General features: G+C 38.9%; 1 protein-coding gene across 2 annotated transcripts in view; it reads left to right on the plus strand.

Moving 5' to 3' along the window:
- LOC139138314 (uncharacterized) overlaps window positions 1–15,325 on the plus strand; it is a 61,029-nt gene that overhangs the window by 25,298 nt on the left and 20,406 nt on the right. For both annotated transcript variants that reach the window (XM_070706638.1, XM_070706639.1), the window contains exons 5-15: window positions 1,655–1,951; window positions 2,505–2,629; window positions 3,166–3,430; window positions 4,571–4,987; window positions 5,849–6,190; window positions 6,758–6,874; window positions 8,593–8,718; window positions 8,978–9,100; window positions 10,059–10,172; window positions 10,605–10,718; window positions 11,297–11,410. In XM_070706638.1, the coding sequence (XP_070562739.1) occupies window positions 1,655–1,951; window positions 2,505–2,629; window positions 3,166–3,430; window positions 4,571–4,987; window positions 5,849–6,190; window positions 6,758–6,874; window positions 8,593–8,718; window positions 8,978–9,100; window positions 10,059–10,172; window positions 10,605–10,718; window positions 11,297–11,410 (2,154 nt within the window). The remainder of the gene's footprint in view (window positions 1–1,654; window positions 1,952–2,504; window positions 2,630–3,165; window positions 3,431–4,570; window positions 4,988–5,848; window positions 6,191–6,757; window positions 6,875–8,592; window positions 8,719–8,977; window positions 9,101–10,058; window positions 10,173–10,604; window positions 10,719–11,296; window positions 11,411–15,325) is intronic.

Consider the following 15,325-nt stretch of genomic DNA (forward strand, 5'->3'; position numbering starts at 1 on the left):
GTGGTCTTACATATAGTGGCTATATTTTGTTGTGAACACAAATGTGTTGTGGTTTCTTCTTTGTTCTCTGTAGCCTAAGTTCTGTGGTGTTGTAGTTGCGTAATTCGTGTGACGAAAGATTGTCTGTTGTTTTTAGCCACGTTCGACTATCTTGCATGAAGTGTATTGACTTTTGAAACAAAGTTGTTGTTAGTGTTGCAAGTTTTGGTGTATCTTTGTTTTCGCCTTTCACCTAAGGGGACCCAGAGATCTAGTTGTTGATGTTTGTATTGTTGTTTATGTTCATTAGTTGTGTTGTTGACCATCAAAATTCAACGAACATATGCCTAACTGTTCTGTTGTTGTTGTTGTTTTAAACCTAATGTAGATGTCATAAGAAACGCTATAAGGACACTATCATTGTTTTACTCGATTCAACACTGCCAACGTACACTCTCTTCATATACTTTTATAGGGAGAGAGTTGCGTCTGGTCCAATAATGGGGAGTAATCAGAGCATAAGGCAGACAAGGTGACAAATAATCTGCGCCAAACATTTAACCCATTTTTGTTTCATTATATCATTGCGTTCATTTCATCAGCTGTGTGGTTTACAACGATAGTGCCTAAAATCCTAAAATCTTTTTACACAGACTGTTGCTATGATTAAATAAGGGTAGAGTTCAGCCAACATAAAAAGTCGAAAATAAATTCAAAAACATGTGAAAAGCTTAAAGTTTGACTTTTCTCGTCAGGTGCAGCACAGACAGAAATACACAAGTTAGGGTACATCCGTAATATATTGGCAATGTACATGCAGTATAGTATAGGGGCCAGCTGCGAAAGTTTTTTTTTACCCACACTGCTTTGCTCAGCCTTGTTCGGCCCCCTCATATACGCCCTTGTAGATTTAGCAAAGCAATCTGATAACAGATAGCAGCGGGCCGTTACGCGAAGTACATACAGTGAGATGAGGGGTCATTCGCGATAGGCTAAGTAGTCTGGGCAGCCTTCAAAAGGTATATTACTTGCACAGTGTCCCAATCCCCGGAAACACCATGGCTGAAATTCCCCTGTCCCCGTTTTAAAAAGTAGCTTCCCCTCTCCTCGTTTTTTGCGAAGCCCTGTCCCCTGACAATCAACCGATATTTCAGCCCTGCCCGACAAAAAAACTAAAATTTTCTCCCCTGCAACCTAAAAATGTGTCCCCTGCCCACGCAAAATTAAAATTTCCCCTCCCCTCGAAAATTGCTCATGGAATAGCTTTTTCGATGAATAGCTCCGTTGGCTGCACCTGGTGAAACATTCATTCCTTCCCCCCTTCAGTGTTGTATGTTTGAATGACATTGAAGTTATGATTTCTCGACCACTCTTTCAACGTTGTTAAAGATGCTTGAAAACATAACGCATTCCCATAGTCCGGACCGTCAGGTCAGTTGTCTGCCTAGTTTTGAGAGAGAGCGAAGCTGAACGCATTCCCTCAACAATACAAGTTTGACGAAACCAGAGTTCAAATCCATGGCTACTCCAGCTCTTCATCCTTTCTTTGGACAAATAGAAAAGGAGATCACAAATCCTTTTTGTCTGAAAATTTTAGACTTGTCATCTCTAATTAGCTCAAGGGTCATAGATTGTCCAAAACCCACTAAATGGTACTGAATTTTCATCCTCGTAGCTAATAGAGTTGATGTACCGTCGGTGACAGCTTCTGCCCAATCATCGTCCAGCATTCTCGTCAACTGGCTGATACCTATTGACATCTGCGTGGTAAATGGCTACCAGATTATGTACCATAGATCTGATTGGTTAGGGGGTGCGTCTTTCATTGACGTGGGCAGCCCACTGACCAGCTCCAAGGTGATCGACAACCTCCAAAGTGGAACGAACTACACGGTGTACGTGGCCAGTCGACTTATTTCCGGGGATTTACAAGAGTTCGTACCGATAGACGGACCAGTAGAAACTCACCAAGGTAATAAATTTCCTTTTGTTTAAAAAAGTACGCCTGATTATTTCGATGTCATTTTCAGTCTGCACGGCCTCCGTTTCATTCAAGATATAATCTCTTTTAAAGTCTTTTTCAGCTATTCTGTTTACCAGATATATGGATATTTGTTCACCTCACCCATGGGTATGGCAATGTTGTGCATGATTAGTCCACTTGTAAATATTATCTTACTGGTGAGGCAGGCGTATAAATTTTATAACTTCAGGTTACCTACTGGTTGCCCTGCAGGTGTTATAGAACCGAACATTCATGACTTTTGACAAGGTTTGTCAAGCGGTGATATTTGCGCTTCATTTCAACTTTGATCCGAGCACTTTACCAATGTGGAAACCTGACACTTCTAAACTTCATGGCCAATTACATGTCGATTCTGTTTATTACAACCCTCTTTCCCCATCTCTATTTTCCTTCGAAAATTACTTCATCTCATGAAACTTTATAAATAAGAAAAGTATTACGGGCCGCTTTCTGATCACTGAAAATACTGATATCTCTTTAACGACGCATCAACTTTCAGTGACAAAACCTATTGGTTCATCGGCTGCGCCATCGTCACCATGCGGCGGAAGTGTAGCACCAAAACAAGGCTCCGTGATAACTCTGACGTCACCAAATTACCCCAAAGATTATGACAACAATATCGTAAGTAATATGCTACATACTTCGTGCTATTCCCCCTTTTTAGTTTGGGAAGATATTAAAGCAAAATACCACTCTTGTGACGGTATACCACGAGATTCCACGAGATTTTGACATGTGCAGTTCACTACATACATGTACGAAAGATAGCGAGTGCATATATCATATATACGGAGTGAACTGGTCAAAACCAAGCGGCATACCCCTTGCTGATCTGGTTTGTTGCTATTACTACGTTTCAAATCTCGATTTTCCATTTTCACAAAAAAATAAGTCGTTGAAAACTATATTTACCCCATGAACTTCAAAATGAAACCAACAAGAGGTAGACCAAAACTTCTGCAAATACTTTAAAGTACGAATATCTGGCATCGAGGCGTACTCAACCTCAATCCACAAATGAATTTTACAGCATAGAAAGATTTGTCGGTTTTGTGACTTTTCCTCTAAATTATTCCAGGCTAATGATTTCTTTACCGATAAAATCATAGACAGTAGAGAATATGTTTCAGTGACTTTTTTGTCTATTTATGTGCCAGTATTGCGAATGGACTATCACAGCGGCGGAGAACTTTGTTGTAATCGTCTACCTTGGAGACCTGAACACAGAGAATGAATACGATTGGTTAGATATTGGCGAGGGGTCTACACCCACAGATGACAGTCGTGTATTCCACATGTCAGGTCTTGATCGACCAATCGAATACTGGCACTCAGACAGCAATCAGGTGTGGATCACGTTTACTTCAGATTATTCCAACACAGCCAAGGGGTTCTACGTGTGGATCACTGCCATTGCAGCCGGTGAGTAAACCTTACATGCTTTTCAGAATGGTAGCATAAGAACGACTCAAAATTACACCCAATGTTGTTAATAATATATATTCAGCTGCCGAGGAAAGCCAGACTGAGACTGAGGTCAGTCCCAACGTACTTAATTGACGCAACCTGTTAATGGAACTTCAGTGTTTGATCTCCAGGATATTGCGGACGAATTTTCGTTGTCTTTTGCGAAATGTTCCAGCTTGTAATGCCCTTTACACAGTTGCAGTTTTGGTGATTTTTTAAAAATCTTATCACACCTACTGAATGTTACCCAAGCATGTGTTTTGTTTGTAAATGGTATAACATTACCTAAGTTAAAACTTTAATATGTCGAAGCTGAATACTTAGCTGATATGAAAGTGACTCGAGAAAATGGTTGCTGTGGTTCATTCTCCCAACCTTATTTTTCACGTTTGAATTTTTATCATACGCAGTTTCATTATATCAAGACTTTTTTTGTACTAACTAAAAACAAAACAATGTAACAATAGCCGTTGCACAATACCGATGACTTGTGGCTGACGAAAGCTACCAGTGGAATCTACTATTGGTGCTTTCATCATCTGTGAATTTTAACTGAAATCAGCTTTAGAGGTGTGAAATATATAGATAATCTTTCGTGTGAACTTCGGAAAAGCGAAGAAAGTCGACCGCCTTGGCTTTGGGGACACACCCACCTGCAACTTTTACTTGCTTATAATTATCTACAGCGCGCAACTCTCAATGTCCGATATGGGTAGAACTCATCTCCAAGCTTTAAGGCATAGAGATTGATTTTAAAAGTTGTTGTTTTGGGCATGGCATTGACACTTTTAATCGCTCATACTTCCATACATATCGTCATGTACCACTGGCGTGTACTTGGCTTTTACAAGTACATGTGTGTAAGCGAAGGTGATGATTTTAAATATCGCCACCTTTTGTATCACTACACACACCGCACTCATTTGCTGGAAATTACCCACAAGTCTCCTTCAATAGTACGTAACGGATATTTGATTTCTAGTGTCGAGTTACTGAGATCTGCACTGTGCTTCCAAAATTGACCATATATAATTGACGTTCTCATGACAATTTAGACAATGTTATTATTAAGGGCCTTGTTGTCTTCAACTGCAGATGAAGTAAACCCACGAAAGCCGATCGTCACCGAACCGATCCAAATAAATTATATATATCACGATGAAATTGTCCTCCTCAGTGGTGGTTCCGTAACAATATCCTCACCGAATTACCCACAACCCTACGACATCGACAACCAAGTTTATTGGCGCGTGCGCACAAGCAGCGGGAAAAGAATGCAAGTTTCATTCTTGGTCTTTGACACAGAGGAGTATTATGATTGGTTGCTCATTGGTGACGGACATGACTACTCTGACGTCAGCACGGGAGTCGTTCGCCAGTCGGGACGACCATCGCCGCTCCCGGCACCTTTCACCTCTGTCGGTGACAAAATATGGCTGACTTTCCTTTCGGATCACACCCACACTGCACAAGGATTTTCTCTTTATATCCGTGAGATCGATGAAACGACACGTAAGTATCTGTAATATACAAATATTACATCGATTCCTCGTCATCTAATGTTTGATTTCAATTTCAATTTATGATCAAAATACTAATTAGTGGTGTTTTAATCTGATTTACAAAGGGTGTATATATTTTTTCTTATGAAATGACATCGTGTGATTCTTTACAAAATCGCGCAACCTGTTTTCCCTACAAAGATTTATTATACAATCGTTTTGGCGTGTCACTGTTGCCTAAACCATATTACACAACTTAAGATTTTAGTCATCTAGCTTTTTGAAATAATCAATGTCCATATAATAGTATACAAAGTACTTCAGGCTATGGAACTATGCATATCATCAGTCACCTGAAATCGTGAGAAACCAAACATTGAGATGCTTTTCCCGGTCTGTAAAGTTATTGATCAATGAAAGGGACACGATGCCATACCGTCGACACTTCGCTCAAAGGCCATATTGGCCTTATACGACCAAGAAGGGTTGTGGAAATGTTAACAAGTGTAATAGTCAAAAAAAAATTTGTGTTTTTTTGCCCATTCTTACATCAAACTGTCTTTCGTGTTTTACATCCTCACATCTATATTTTGTAGCTATTTCATCTGGCTTCAGTATTGTTTAAAAAACTTATATTCGATCGCGCTTGCGCGGACATGACGACGGTCGCCCTTTTAATGTGTTTGCTATTTTGGGTACTTTCTTTCCAGTAAATTTTGTTCAAGTAAAACAACATTTTAAAGAATAAGACACTGTGAATATGCTCTCACGGTCAAAGCTTGAAGTCAGAGTGAGTAAAAAGGGAGATTGTGTGAAAGTAAATTTCAAAAGGGGATTTAGTATTTTGCAACATGTTATTTTCTATCTGTAGAGTGTGGTGGCGAACTGGTAATACAAGAAGGCGTTTCACAGGAGATCACCTCGCCGAACCATCCTGGGAACTACAAAAACGATGACATGTGTAGATGGACACTGACAACTGCCAACGGAGCTGACATCACCGTATCCATAGACACATTCAGTTCTGAGAAATTCCACGATACGCTGGAAATCGGCACCGGGATAGATGGAATGGAAGCCTCGTCTCGCATGCTGAGGTTCTCTGGCACTGACGTTGAGGGCTCCTATCCCATGAGATCGTCTGCTGTTTGGGTTATATGGCGAACGGATTCTTCCGTAACAGATAGCGGTTTTTTGATTCAGCTATCTGCAGGTATGTTTGGACAGATAGCTTGCTGGTGTATTCCCTCCTTTACTTTAAGGTTATGACAGTGAAAATTGTAAATAAAACGTAAACTGGAAAAGGAGAAAGTCTTGCTTCTTAACATTTTATGCGATCCAGTTGAGCGAAAAATGTCCCCATTTGCGTTTGAATAAGATATTAGAGTGGTCTCGTCACGACATAAAAGATAGAAAAGACCATAAAATAAAAAAAAATACGAGCCTGCTCATTCCCTGGTCTTTTAGACTTGGTCTAGTATAGTGTAGTGCAGCGCATTTTTGTATAAGCTGTGCGGTTTGATGAATAATTTAAATGAGTTTTCAAGATTAATAGCCGCTTTTTCCATTTTCATGTCTCCCTTTCAGAGACTAATTTCATTTACCGATTTTACTGTCTCTCTACCGTACTTTCTACTGCATTCATTCAGATTATAGCTACTTTTGCCCCTACGTACAGTCACGTATATCTGTAACTTATCTGGAACTTTTTTGTTAAGTGCGAGTGTCACAAAGAATTAAAACACAGACCTTCAGGCGTTTTGTTTCTATCTGGTCACAGGTAGCGAAGACCAATGCGATGCCAATCCATGTGAAAATGGTGGCACTTGTGTTGTAGTGAACGGTCAACCAACATGTATTTGTGCCAGCGGGTTCATCGGTGATACATGTGACACAGGTAAACGTTTGGTAGTTTAAAACCAATAACCCTTTAATACGAGATTTTTTCTGAAATGGCCAAGTCATTCTTGTGTGTTTGTCTTAGCGCATCTGCTCTACTCACGTTGGTAAAATAATATTAGTGAGAAGTTTGGTTTCACGGCTTTATAGCAAGCAATGTCTTCTGCCTAGTTTAACCATGCTGGGAAGTATTTGAAAATTGTAGGCATGTGGTGAGCTGCATTACTACTATGTTGCGGAAATTCCAAGCAACAAAGGTCAGGGGCAGGTACTAAAAGTGTGCTGGGGTTTCTGGGCATTGTTATGTTCTGGAATGTTTGTCGATTGACTGACACTTTCACGATAGGATAGTATGTTGCCATAACACTGTCAAAAATGTTCGCCTGATAAGCGACTGGTGACGTCTTGACAAAAGTACTTTTCTTGCACGTTAATAACATGACACCATGTTTAAAGTCCCTGCTATTCACGACAGAATTTATGTTGTGTTTGTGTTATGTTTGTGTGTCTGTAATTATTTGTTCCATATTGTATATAATTGTTTATTTTGTACATTATTTTTTATTCTGCCTTGTCACTACTGCATATCACGCCACCTTTTCGCTCTTTTCATTCGGACGTTGCATACATACACTTACAGTTTACGAGTGTGCAAGTCAGCCGTGCCAAAATGGCGGCTCCTGTGTCGATTTAGACAACCTGTATATCTGTCAATGTCCGCCTCGTTTCTATGGCAACAATTGCGAGTTAGGTAAGGTGCAAATTATTTGAATGCCAACGCGCATGTCACCTTTAATAAAATGTCCCTGGCTGTAAGTTTATCCTTTCATGTTTGTGCATTGCTTGCATAGCGCATGCGCCAAAAGTCGGCTTCAGTTTCACTCAACCATCATCAAGAGTTATGCTTATGTGTATGCTGACCAAAATATTCTTAAATTCTCGTTATGAATTCGAATGTCGCATTCACAAACTGTTTGCCAAAACGGGAATAGTACCACTCATTAATGATTACAGTGTGGCTAAGTGAAACAAAAGCCGACTGATCATAATGACCAACCTGCTTGCTGCTAGCTTATCCACCACTAACATGTCATAATTCAGTGAATATCGATGAATATTAATATTAATATTTTGCGATGTTTAACGAATGCTAAATGAAATACGTAACGCTAATATACGTAATGGTAACATTACTTAATCCGCCAAGTGTATGGTCAAATCTATTCATCACCCATGACCTGTACATTCATCGTGTTTAATCATGTTAATTATGTCGATGATTTTTCATAGACCACTTTAATGTTTTTGTGCCGTTTTGATTAATATCAAGCAGTTTAATAATCAAGGTAACTAGTATGATACCGTATGAAAATGAACGAAAAAACCTGGAGAGTTAATTTGAACACCACAGAACTGTGGTATTGCGGGATTCAAAGCTACTTTTTAGTGAAGTATCAATATTGCTATCTTTCTACATTAATTTTATAACTCATCGATAGAAAAACACAGATAGATTTAGTTACGCCGTCGCGATCTCAGGAAATGATAGCGTTGTAGAAACTGCGGTTATCAAAATGCGACAATCATTCGAATAAAATGCTAAGTTATATGAGTCTAGCGACGAGAGTCATTGCAACTATGATAAACATTTGCCATCTTTAGGAAATACTGCATATTTTCGAATCACGGGTTTAATTCCTATATGAATTCCCTTAGGTCCCATAGACCTGACACCCTGTTTCTCGAACCCGTGCCTGAATGGAGGAACCTGCAACAACGTTGGTGACACGACCTACCAATGTAACTGCATGTCTGGTTGGCAAGGTGATAATTGTGAAACAGGTGGGTATCCAATCATTTACTTGCGCCTCTTGTGATTTTGACAATGAATATGAATATAGTCTGCTTATGTTTCTGCCGATGTACAATGTGTATCTTAATCAAAGCTTTTTTGAGCATGCTCTTTGCATTTAATGACGTCATTCATAATGGCGGTGATGAATATTATGAAAATCAGAAATGTTTTTTTTAGAAAAATTTTGTGGTTTTTAAAATTAGCATAATGCTATGTTAATATTCGTTTACTTTTTTATTTACGCAGCCGTAGAGGTCGGTGTATGTGACTCGTCACCGTGTCTCAACGGTGGGACATGCGTTGAGGTAGCCTCCGATGGTTACGTCTGTTTGTGCCGAACGGGCTTCACTGGCACGACCTGCGAAATAAGTGAGTTTTTAAAGAGTTCAAAACAGCAATATTTTTAACAATTTGAATAAAAAGAGTTCAATAATACACATGATAGAATTTTATGTACTAGAATTAAGTGAATTTTGAAATTTATAATAATTGGATTTCTACAAGATATAAAATATGTAATCTGAAATCTATGGTAGTTCTGTTTGAAAATAACATGAAAAAAATCTTCGTTCAGAGAACGTTTTCTTTGCTGCCGATACTTACACATTTTTGAACACAAAAGATTATTTCGTCGTGAGGTCGAATCGCAGCTTTGTTTTTTATTTTTATTTGGCATTCCAGTTTTTGCGTTCATATGAAGTTGCAAAAGTTTGCTCTATAAGCAAGTGATTTCAGTCCATGTGCTTTTACTAGAATGAGTAATTGCATGTGATCAAAACTTTTTGTTGAAATGTGTTAATATCTACAAGCAAGTTAGCCGAGTCAATGTATTTACACGAACGATTGTATGTGGTCAAAACTTTCTTATAGAAAGTTGCAAGAAACAACCATTCCTAACACAATGTTTCCATGCAGAAAAGGCAACACGGTTTACTTTAAGGCGACAGTTTTGACACCCAAAACAATAAAAGCAAATCAAACAGTTTGCAAAACCGTGTTATGCAAAGTTGATCAGAATTTTGGCGTGCAGAAGGCGACTTTCTTAGATACTCAAAACAGCTATTCGTTGATGAGATCATCCATGTCTTCCGTACGTGTTCTATGATTCGAAAGGCACAAATAGATGTGGCGGCAGAATATTCTGTTAGTCTGAGAGTAAAAATGGTTTCCGATGGTTTCGAACGAGCAGTAAGATCTGAAAAAGCTTGATCACACAATACCTTCAAAATTGCATTTATTAAATGAGATCGTGATTTTTGTCTCGTTGAATCTTCTGTATATTGCACAACCATTTTATGAAGTTCTTGTTATTTTCTTCTCATTTCAGACTTAAATGAATGTTCAAGTTCCCCGTGTATGAATGGAGGAGTTTGTATCGACCAAGAAGGTCGCTTTGTGTGTCTGTGTCCACCTGGTTTTGGCGGTACATTGTGTGAAACAGGTCTGTATATCAACATCTAACATTTCAGGTAGAAAACCCCTCGGCCTCAGATATTCGGATTTTCTGGGTTTTACAATACTTTTCTAGTGTACCGTTTGTTGGGGCTCATTCTGAAGCTCTTGGTAAAAGTAATATTTTCACAGTCTTAGTTTATTGAAAATAAAAAAGTCCATAGAGTTAACACAGGTACTGCGGCTATTTTAAATTCCAAATAACGGTAATATTGGGCGATCTGTTTCTCTGGCACCAAACTTTGCACTAGACCCCTGATTTTTATTCTTGATTAGTCGAGAGGATGGTTGAAAATTTCCAAGTTTGAGCAAAAAATTAAGTCTTCCGATTTCGAGACGCGTACTACATTAAAAGGTAGTCTTTTTGATACTTCACATGTTTTTTTTATACTCGCGACAAATAATTCCTTTAAAATTCCAGATCTTAACGAGTGTATCAGCCAACCTTGCAGAAATGGCGGAACGTGTGTCGACGTGCAAAACGGATATATCTGTATATGTGATGTTCGCTACACTGGAACAAATTGCGAATCAGGTAGGGTGCTTGATAAAGTGTTGGTAGTTGCACTGTGTTCGGATTATTACTTTACGAGGTCCATAACGTCGTATTCTCTACGTACTCGTGTGAAAAGAAACTCCCCGATGACATAAGGACTGCTTACTTGTCAAGCTGCCAGTATAGTGGCTATATGGCAATGTCAATGCTATCAGTGTATATTGCTTAAAACCTATACACTGTTCATCCACTGGTTGTATGTATAACAGACTTCGATTAGTAAAATTTATTTTTCCCTCTGGCGTTAACACAGGGATGGCGGCCATTTTGAATTTCAAATATCGGTAAATGTCAGGTGATTTGTTTCTATAGTACAAATATTTGTACGGTGATCCTTGATTTTTATTCTTGATTTGGTAAAAGAAAGGTGAAATTTTGATTGAGGAAAGTTTAAGTCTTTCACTTTCGAGGCGCAGACTATCTTAAAAACAACTATTTGATTTCATGACGTTGCATAAGAGATGTTGAAAACAAATGATAACTACGTCTTGCACCATAACTATGGAAAGTGTGAACTTATTGCTTAAATTGTCCATTTACTCACATTCTTATTTCAGGTATCGATTACTGTGCGAGTCGACCTTGTCAAAACGGCGGAACTTGCAACACAGACACGAACGGCTATATGTGCACGTGTCTTACTGGCTACGTCGGCAGTGACTGCGAAACAGGTAGGCTAAAAGTGAACACTCGTCACTCACTTGTTAATCCGATCAACCTTTCCGAAGAGAGAGAGAGTACATTTGTTTTGTATATTTTTCAGCATGAATTATGCTTCAACTGAAAAACATTTTGTTATGTAGGTCATTTCCCCCACACTCATCATGACCTGAGTTCAATCAGTCTAGAACATTCCCAAGGTCACTGCCCTTGATGACCTCACAACCTTGAATTCAATTAGTCATGTTTGGAATGTTCTGGAAAGTTGATTAGTTGTGTAAGGGAGATAATTTTAGAACAGTAATTAGCATGTCAATAAAAGGTTCTAGATTGTTCTTACATGCCTTTATAAAAGGGACGTGCACAGCTTCCAGTCAGACTTTGGGATCGTGTCTCTTGTGTGTTACTAAACTCCAGCAGTAGTCATTCTCAAGACTTTTCAAGACCTTCACTGTCAACGCTGGATTTATACTGTGGTCTTTGTGCAGCTTCAAGCCTGCAAGCCAAAGGACTGTTCATTCATCCAACTGACTGTTACAACTCTGAGACTGGAGCTTTGCCGTCCCAGCTGAGATAAGTAGTCTGTACACTTTTAAAGCTTGTACTCTGTCCCTAACTTAGCAATTAGTTTTGTTTTCGTAATAAATTTTGTTTAAACGGAAACTGCTGAGTTCACCCTTTTGTTCGTTTTCTCTGCACGTAACAAATTGGGGGCTCGTCCGGGATACGAATATTTTGAGCCGTTTGACAACATTTTGCCAGCCTTTTAAAAACTACAGTATTCTGTGAACTCAGCGAAATTTAATCATGGCGGAATTTAAACCAGAGGAAATGGATGACCTTGATCAGGACACATTTGATTCCCTCAGAAAAGACGACCTCATTGCACTGGCCAATTTCCTTAAAGTAGAAGTCAAAAGATCTATGCGCAAGAGGGAAATACAGTACCGTATTGCCAAACATCTAGTTGATTTAGGCCAATTTGAGGAATCCACCCTGAAAGATTATGAGCCCGAGTCTACCTCTGAACTCAGAAAATTAGAATTAGAAATGCAGACAAATTTGGAGATCAAGAAACTAGAATTACAAATGGAAAAAGAGAGACAGGCATTAGAAAAAGAAAAAATACAAATGCAATTAGAAATGGAAGAAAGACAGAGAGAGAAAGATAGGCAGGAAAGATTAGAAATGAAACGTTTGGAGCTTGGACAGTCAGGAAAATTCTTCCCTTCAGACAAGTTTGACATCACTAAGCATTTCAGGTTAGTTCCCCCTTTCCAAGAAAAGGATGTTGATAAATATTTCCTTCATTTTGAGAAAATTGCTCAGAGTCTGAATTGGCCTAAGGAGTCCTGGTCTATGCTTTTGCAGAGTGCTTTGGTGGGTAAAGCCAGAGAAATTTACATTCAGTTGTCAGTAGAGCAGGCTTCAGATTATGATTCTGTGAAGGAATTAATTCTCAAGGGTTATGAGTTGGTGCCTGAAGCTTACCGTCAGAAATTTAGGGATTGTGAGAGGTGAAGGATCAAACTTATGTTGAATTTGCTCGAACAAAAGAACAACTGTTTGATCGTTGGTGTTCTTCTGAAAAGGTTAGTCAGAATTATGACAAATTACGACAACTTGTTTTGATTGAGGAATTTAAAAGGTGCATCCGGAGTGACATCAAGACATTTATCAATGAACAAAAGGCAGATACATTGGAGGTTGCTGCACGTTTGGCCGATGATTATTCATTGACCCACAAATCGTCATTTCTCAGCAAACCATCCCAGTCCTTTTCATACAGAAACAATGCAGGTAAATTTAACTCCTCCTTTTCATCCAAGAATTTTCAAAGGACAGTAGAAAATCAAATGACAACAGTTCACAGAGTTCAAGTAACACTTCCACATCATCAAATCCCAAGTCTCAATCTCCTTCTGACAAACAGTTCGGTACACTTTCTTGTAATTATTGTAAGAAAGACGGCCATTTAATGTCAGAGTGTTTCAAATTGAAAAGAAAACGTGAAGGTCAAAGTGGTCAAAGTGGATCTAAGCCAACCGGCTTTATTTCTTCATCAACTCAATTAGAGTCTAATAATGTGTGCAACACATTTTCTGAGGTTAAACCCCTCTTATCCCCAATTAATGAGGTCAAGGTCAATTCTTCTCAAGATAGCATTATGGGTATTTTCGAACCATTTATTCATAATGGTTTATATCACTTTCTAGTGATTTCTCTTCCGCTACTCCTGTCAAAATTTAAGAGATACTGGGGCTTCCCAGTCTCTTTTGTTGGCAGATACCCTGCCGTTTTCTGAAAAGTCATTTTCAGGTTCTAAAGTTCTTATTAAGGGGTAGATTGCAATGACTACATTCCTGTTCCTCTCCATAATGTCTATTTGTCTTCGGACTTTGTTTCTGGACCTGTGACTTTAGGTATTAGGCCTTTTTTGCCTTTTGAAGGGATTCACCTTCTTCTTGGAAACGACCTTGCTGGGGACAAGGTCATTACTAATCCACTTGTGACTGATAATCCTAGTTTAGATCAGGATCCAGAGCCAATTGAACAAGAGATACCCGATTTATTTCCTTCATGTGCCATTACTCGAGCCATGTCAAAGAAAACTTCTGAGAATCAAAATACTCTCAAAAATAATGTCACAGATGTTGACTTAAATGACACCTTTCTCAGTCAGGTGTTTGACACGGATCATTCCGTTATCCCTCGTGGATTTGAAACTTCCAGTAAAACTTCTGCTGACCAAAGTCAGACATTTTCTAGATCAAATCTCATTGCAGAACAACACAAAGACCCAGATATTTTGTCTTTGTTTGACAGGGTAGATGATGAAGGTAAAACTTCAGATAGCTCTGTTTCCTATTATACAAAATCTGGTATTCTCATGCGTAAATGGAGACCTCCAGATGTTTTGGTTGATGACGATTGGGCTATAAAACATCAAATTGTGGTTCCAAAGCCCTACCGTGCTGAAATATTGCGCCTGGCCATGAAACCCCCTGGGCTGGTCACTTAGGAGTCAGGAAAACTTATCATAAAATTCTCAGTCACTTTTATTGGCCTAATCTCAGGCAAGATGTAACACATTTCTGTAAAACTTGTCACACATGTCAAATGGTAGGAAAGCCAAATCAGACCATTCCAAAGGCCCCTTTACAGCCAATTCCTGCATTTCAAGAACCATTTAGTAGGATACTAATAGACTGTGTTGTGGCCCCTACCAAAAACAAGATCAGGAAATGAGTACATGCTGACAATAATGTGTACATCAACTCGGTTCCCCGAAGCCATACCACTGAGAAACATAAAGACAAAGACTATAGTGAGAGCTTTAGTCAAATTTTTCACTTTATTTGGCCTCCCTAAATGTGTCCAGTCCGATCAAGGCTCCAACTTTATGTCTGGAATTTTTCAACAAGTAATGGATCAGCTAGGCATTAAACAGTATAGGTCATCCGCCTATCATCCAGAAAGTCAGGGTGCTCTTGAGCGATTTCATCAAACTTTGAAAAACATGATTAGGACCTACTGTTTTGACACAGAGAAGCAGTGGGATGAAGGAATTCATTTTCTGCTCTTTGCTGTTAGAGAGTCAATTCAAGAGTCTCTTGGTTTTAGCCCATTTGAGCTTGTATTTGGACATACAGTCCGTGGCCCACTCAAGCTCGTTAAAGAGAAATTCCTATCAGACGATGATGATTGTCTGAATATTTTGCAATATGTGTCAGATTTTCGTACAAAACTCTCTAAAGCATGTGAATTAGCCAGAGAAAATCTTGAGTCATCTCAGCAGTCAATGAAAACCAGATATGATAAAAGCACCTCAAAACGGAAGTTTGAACCAGGTCAAAAAGTTCTTGTTCTACTTCCAATTCCTGGCAAACCACTCCATGCTCGTTACTTTGGGCCATATCTAATTG

Source organism: Ptychodera flava, chromosome 8 (genome assembly GCF_041260155.1).
Source record: "Ptychodera flava strain L36383 chromosome 8, AS_Pfla_20210202, whole genome shotgun sequence".
Classification (NCBI taxonomy): Eukaryota; Metazoa; Hemichordata; class Enteropneusta; family Ptychoderidae; genus Ptychodera; species Ptychodera flava.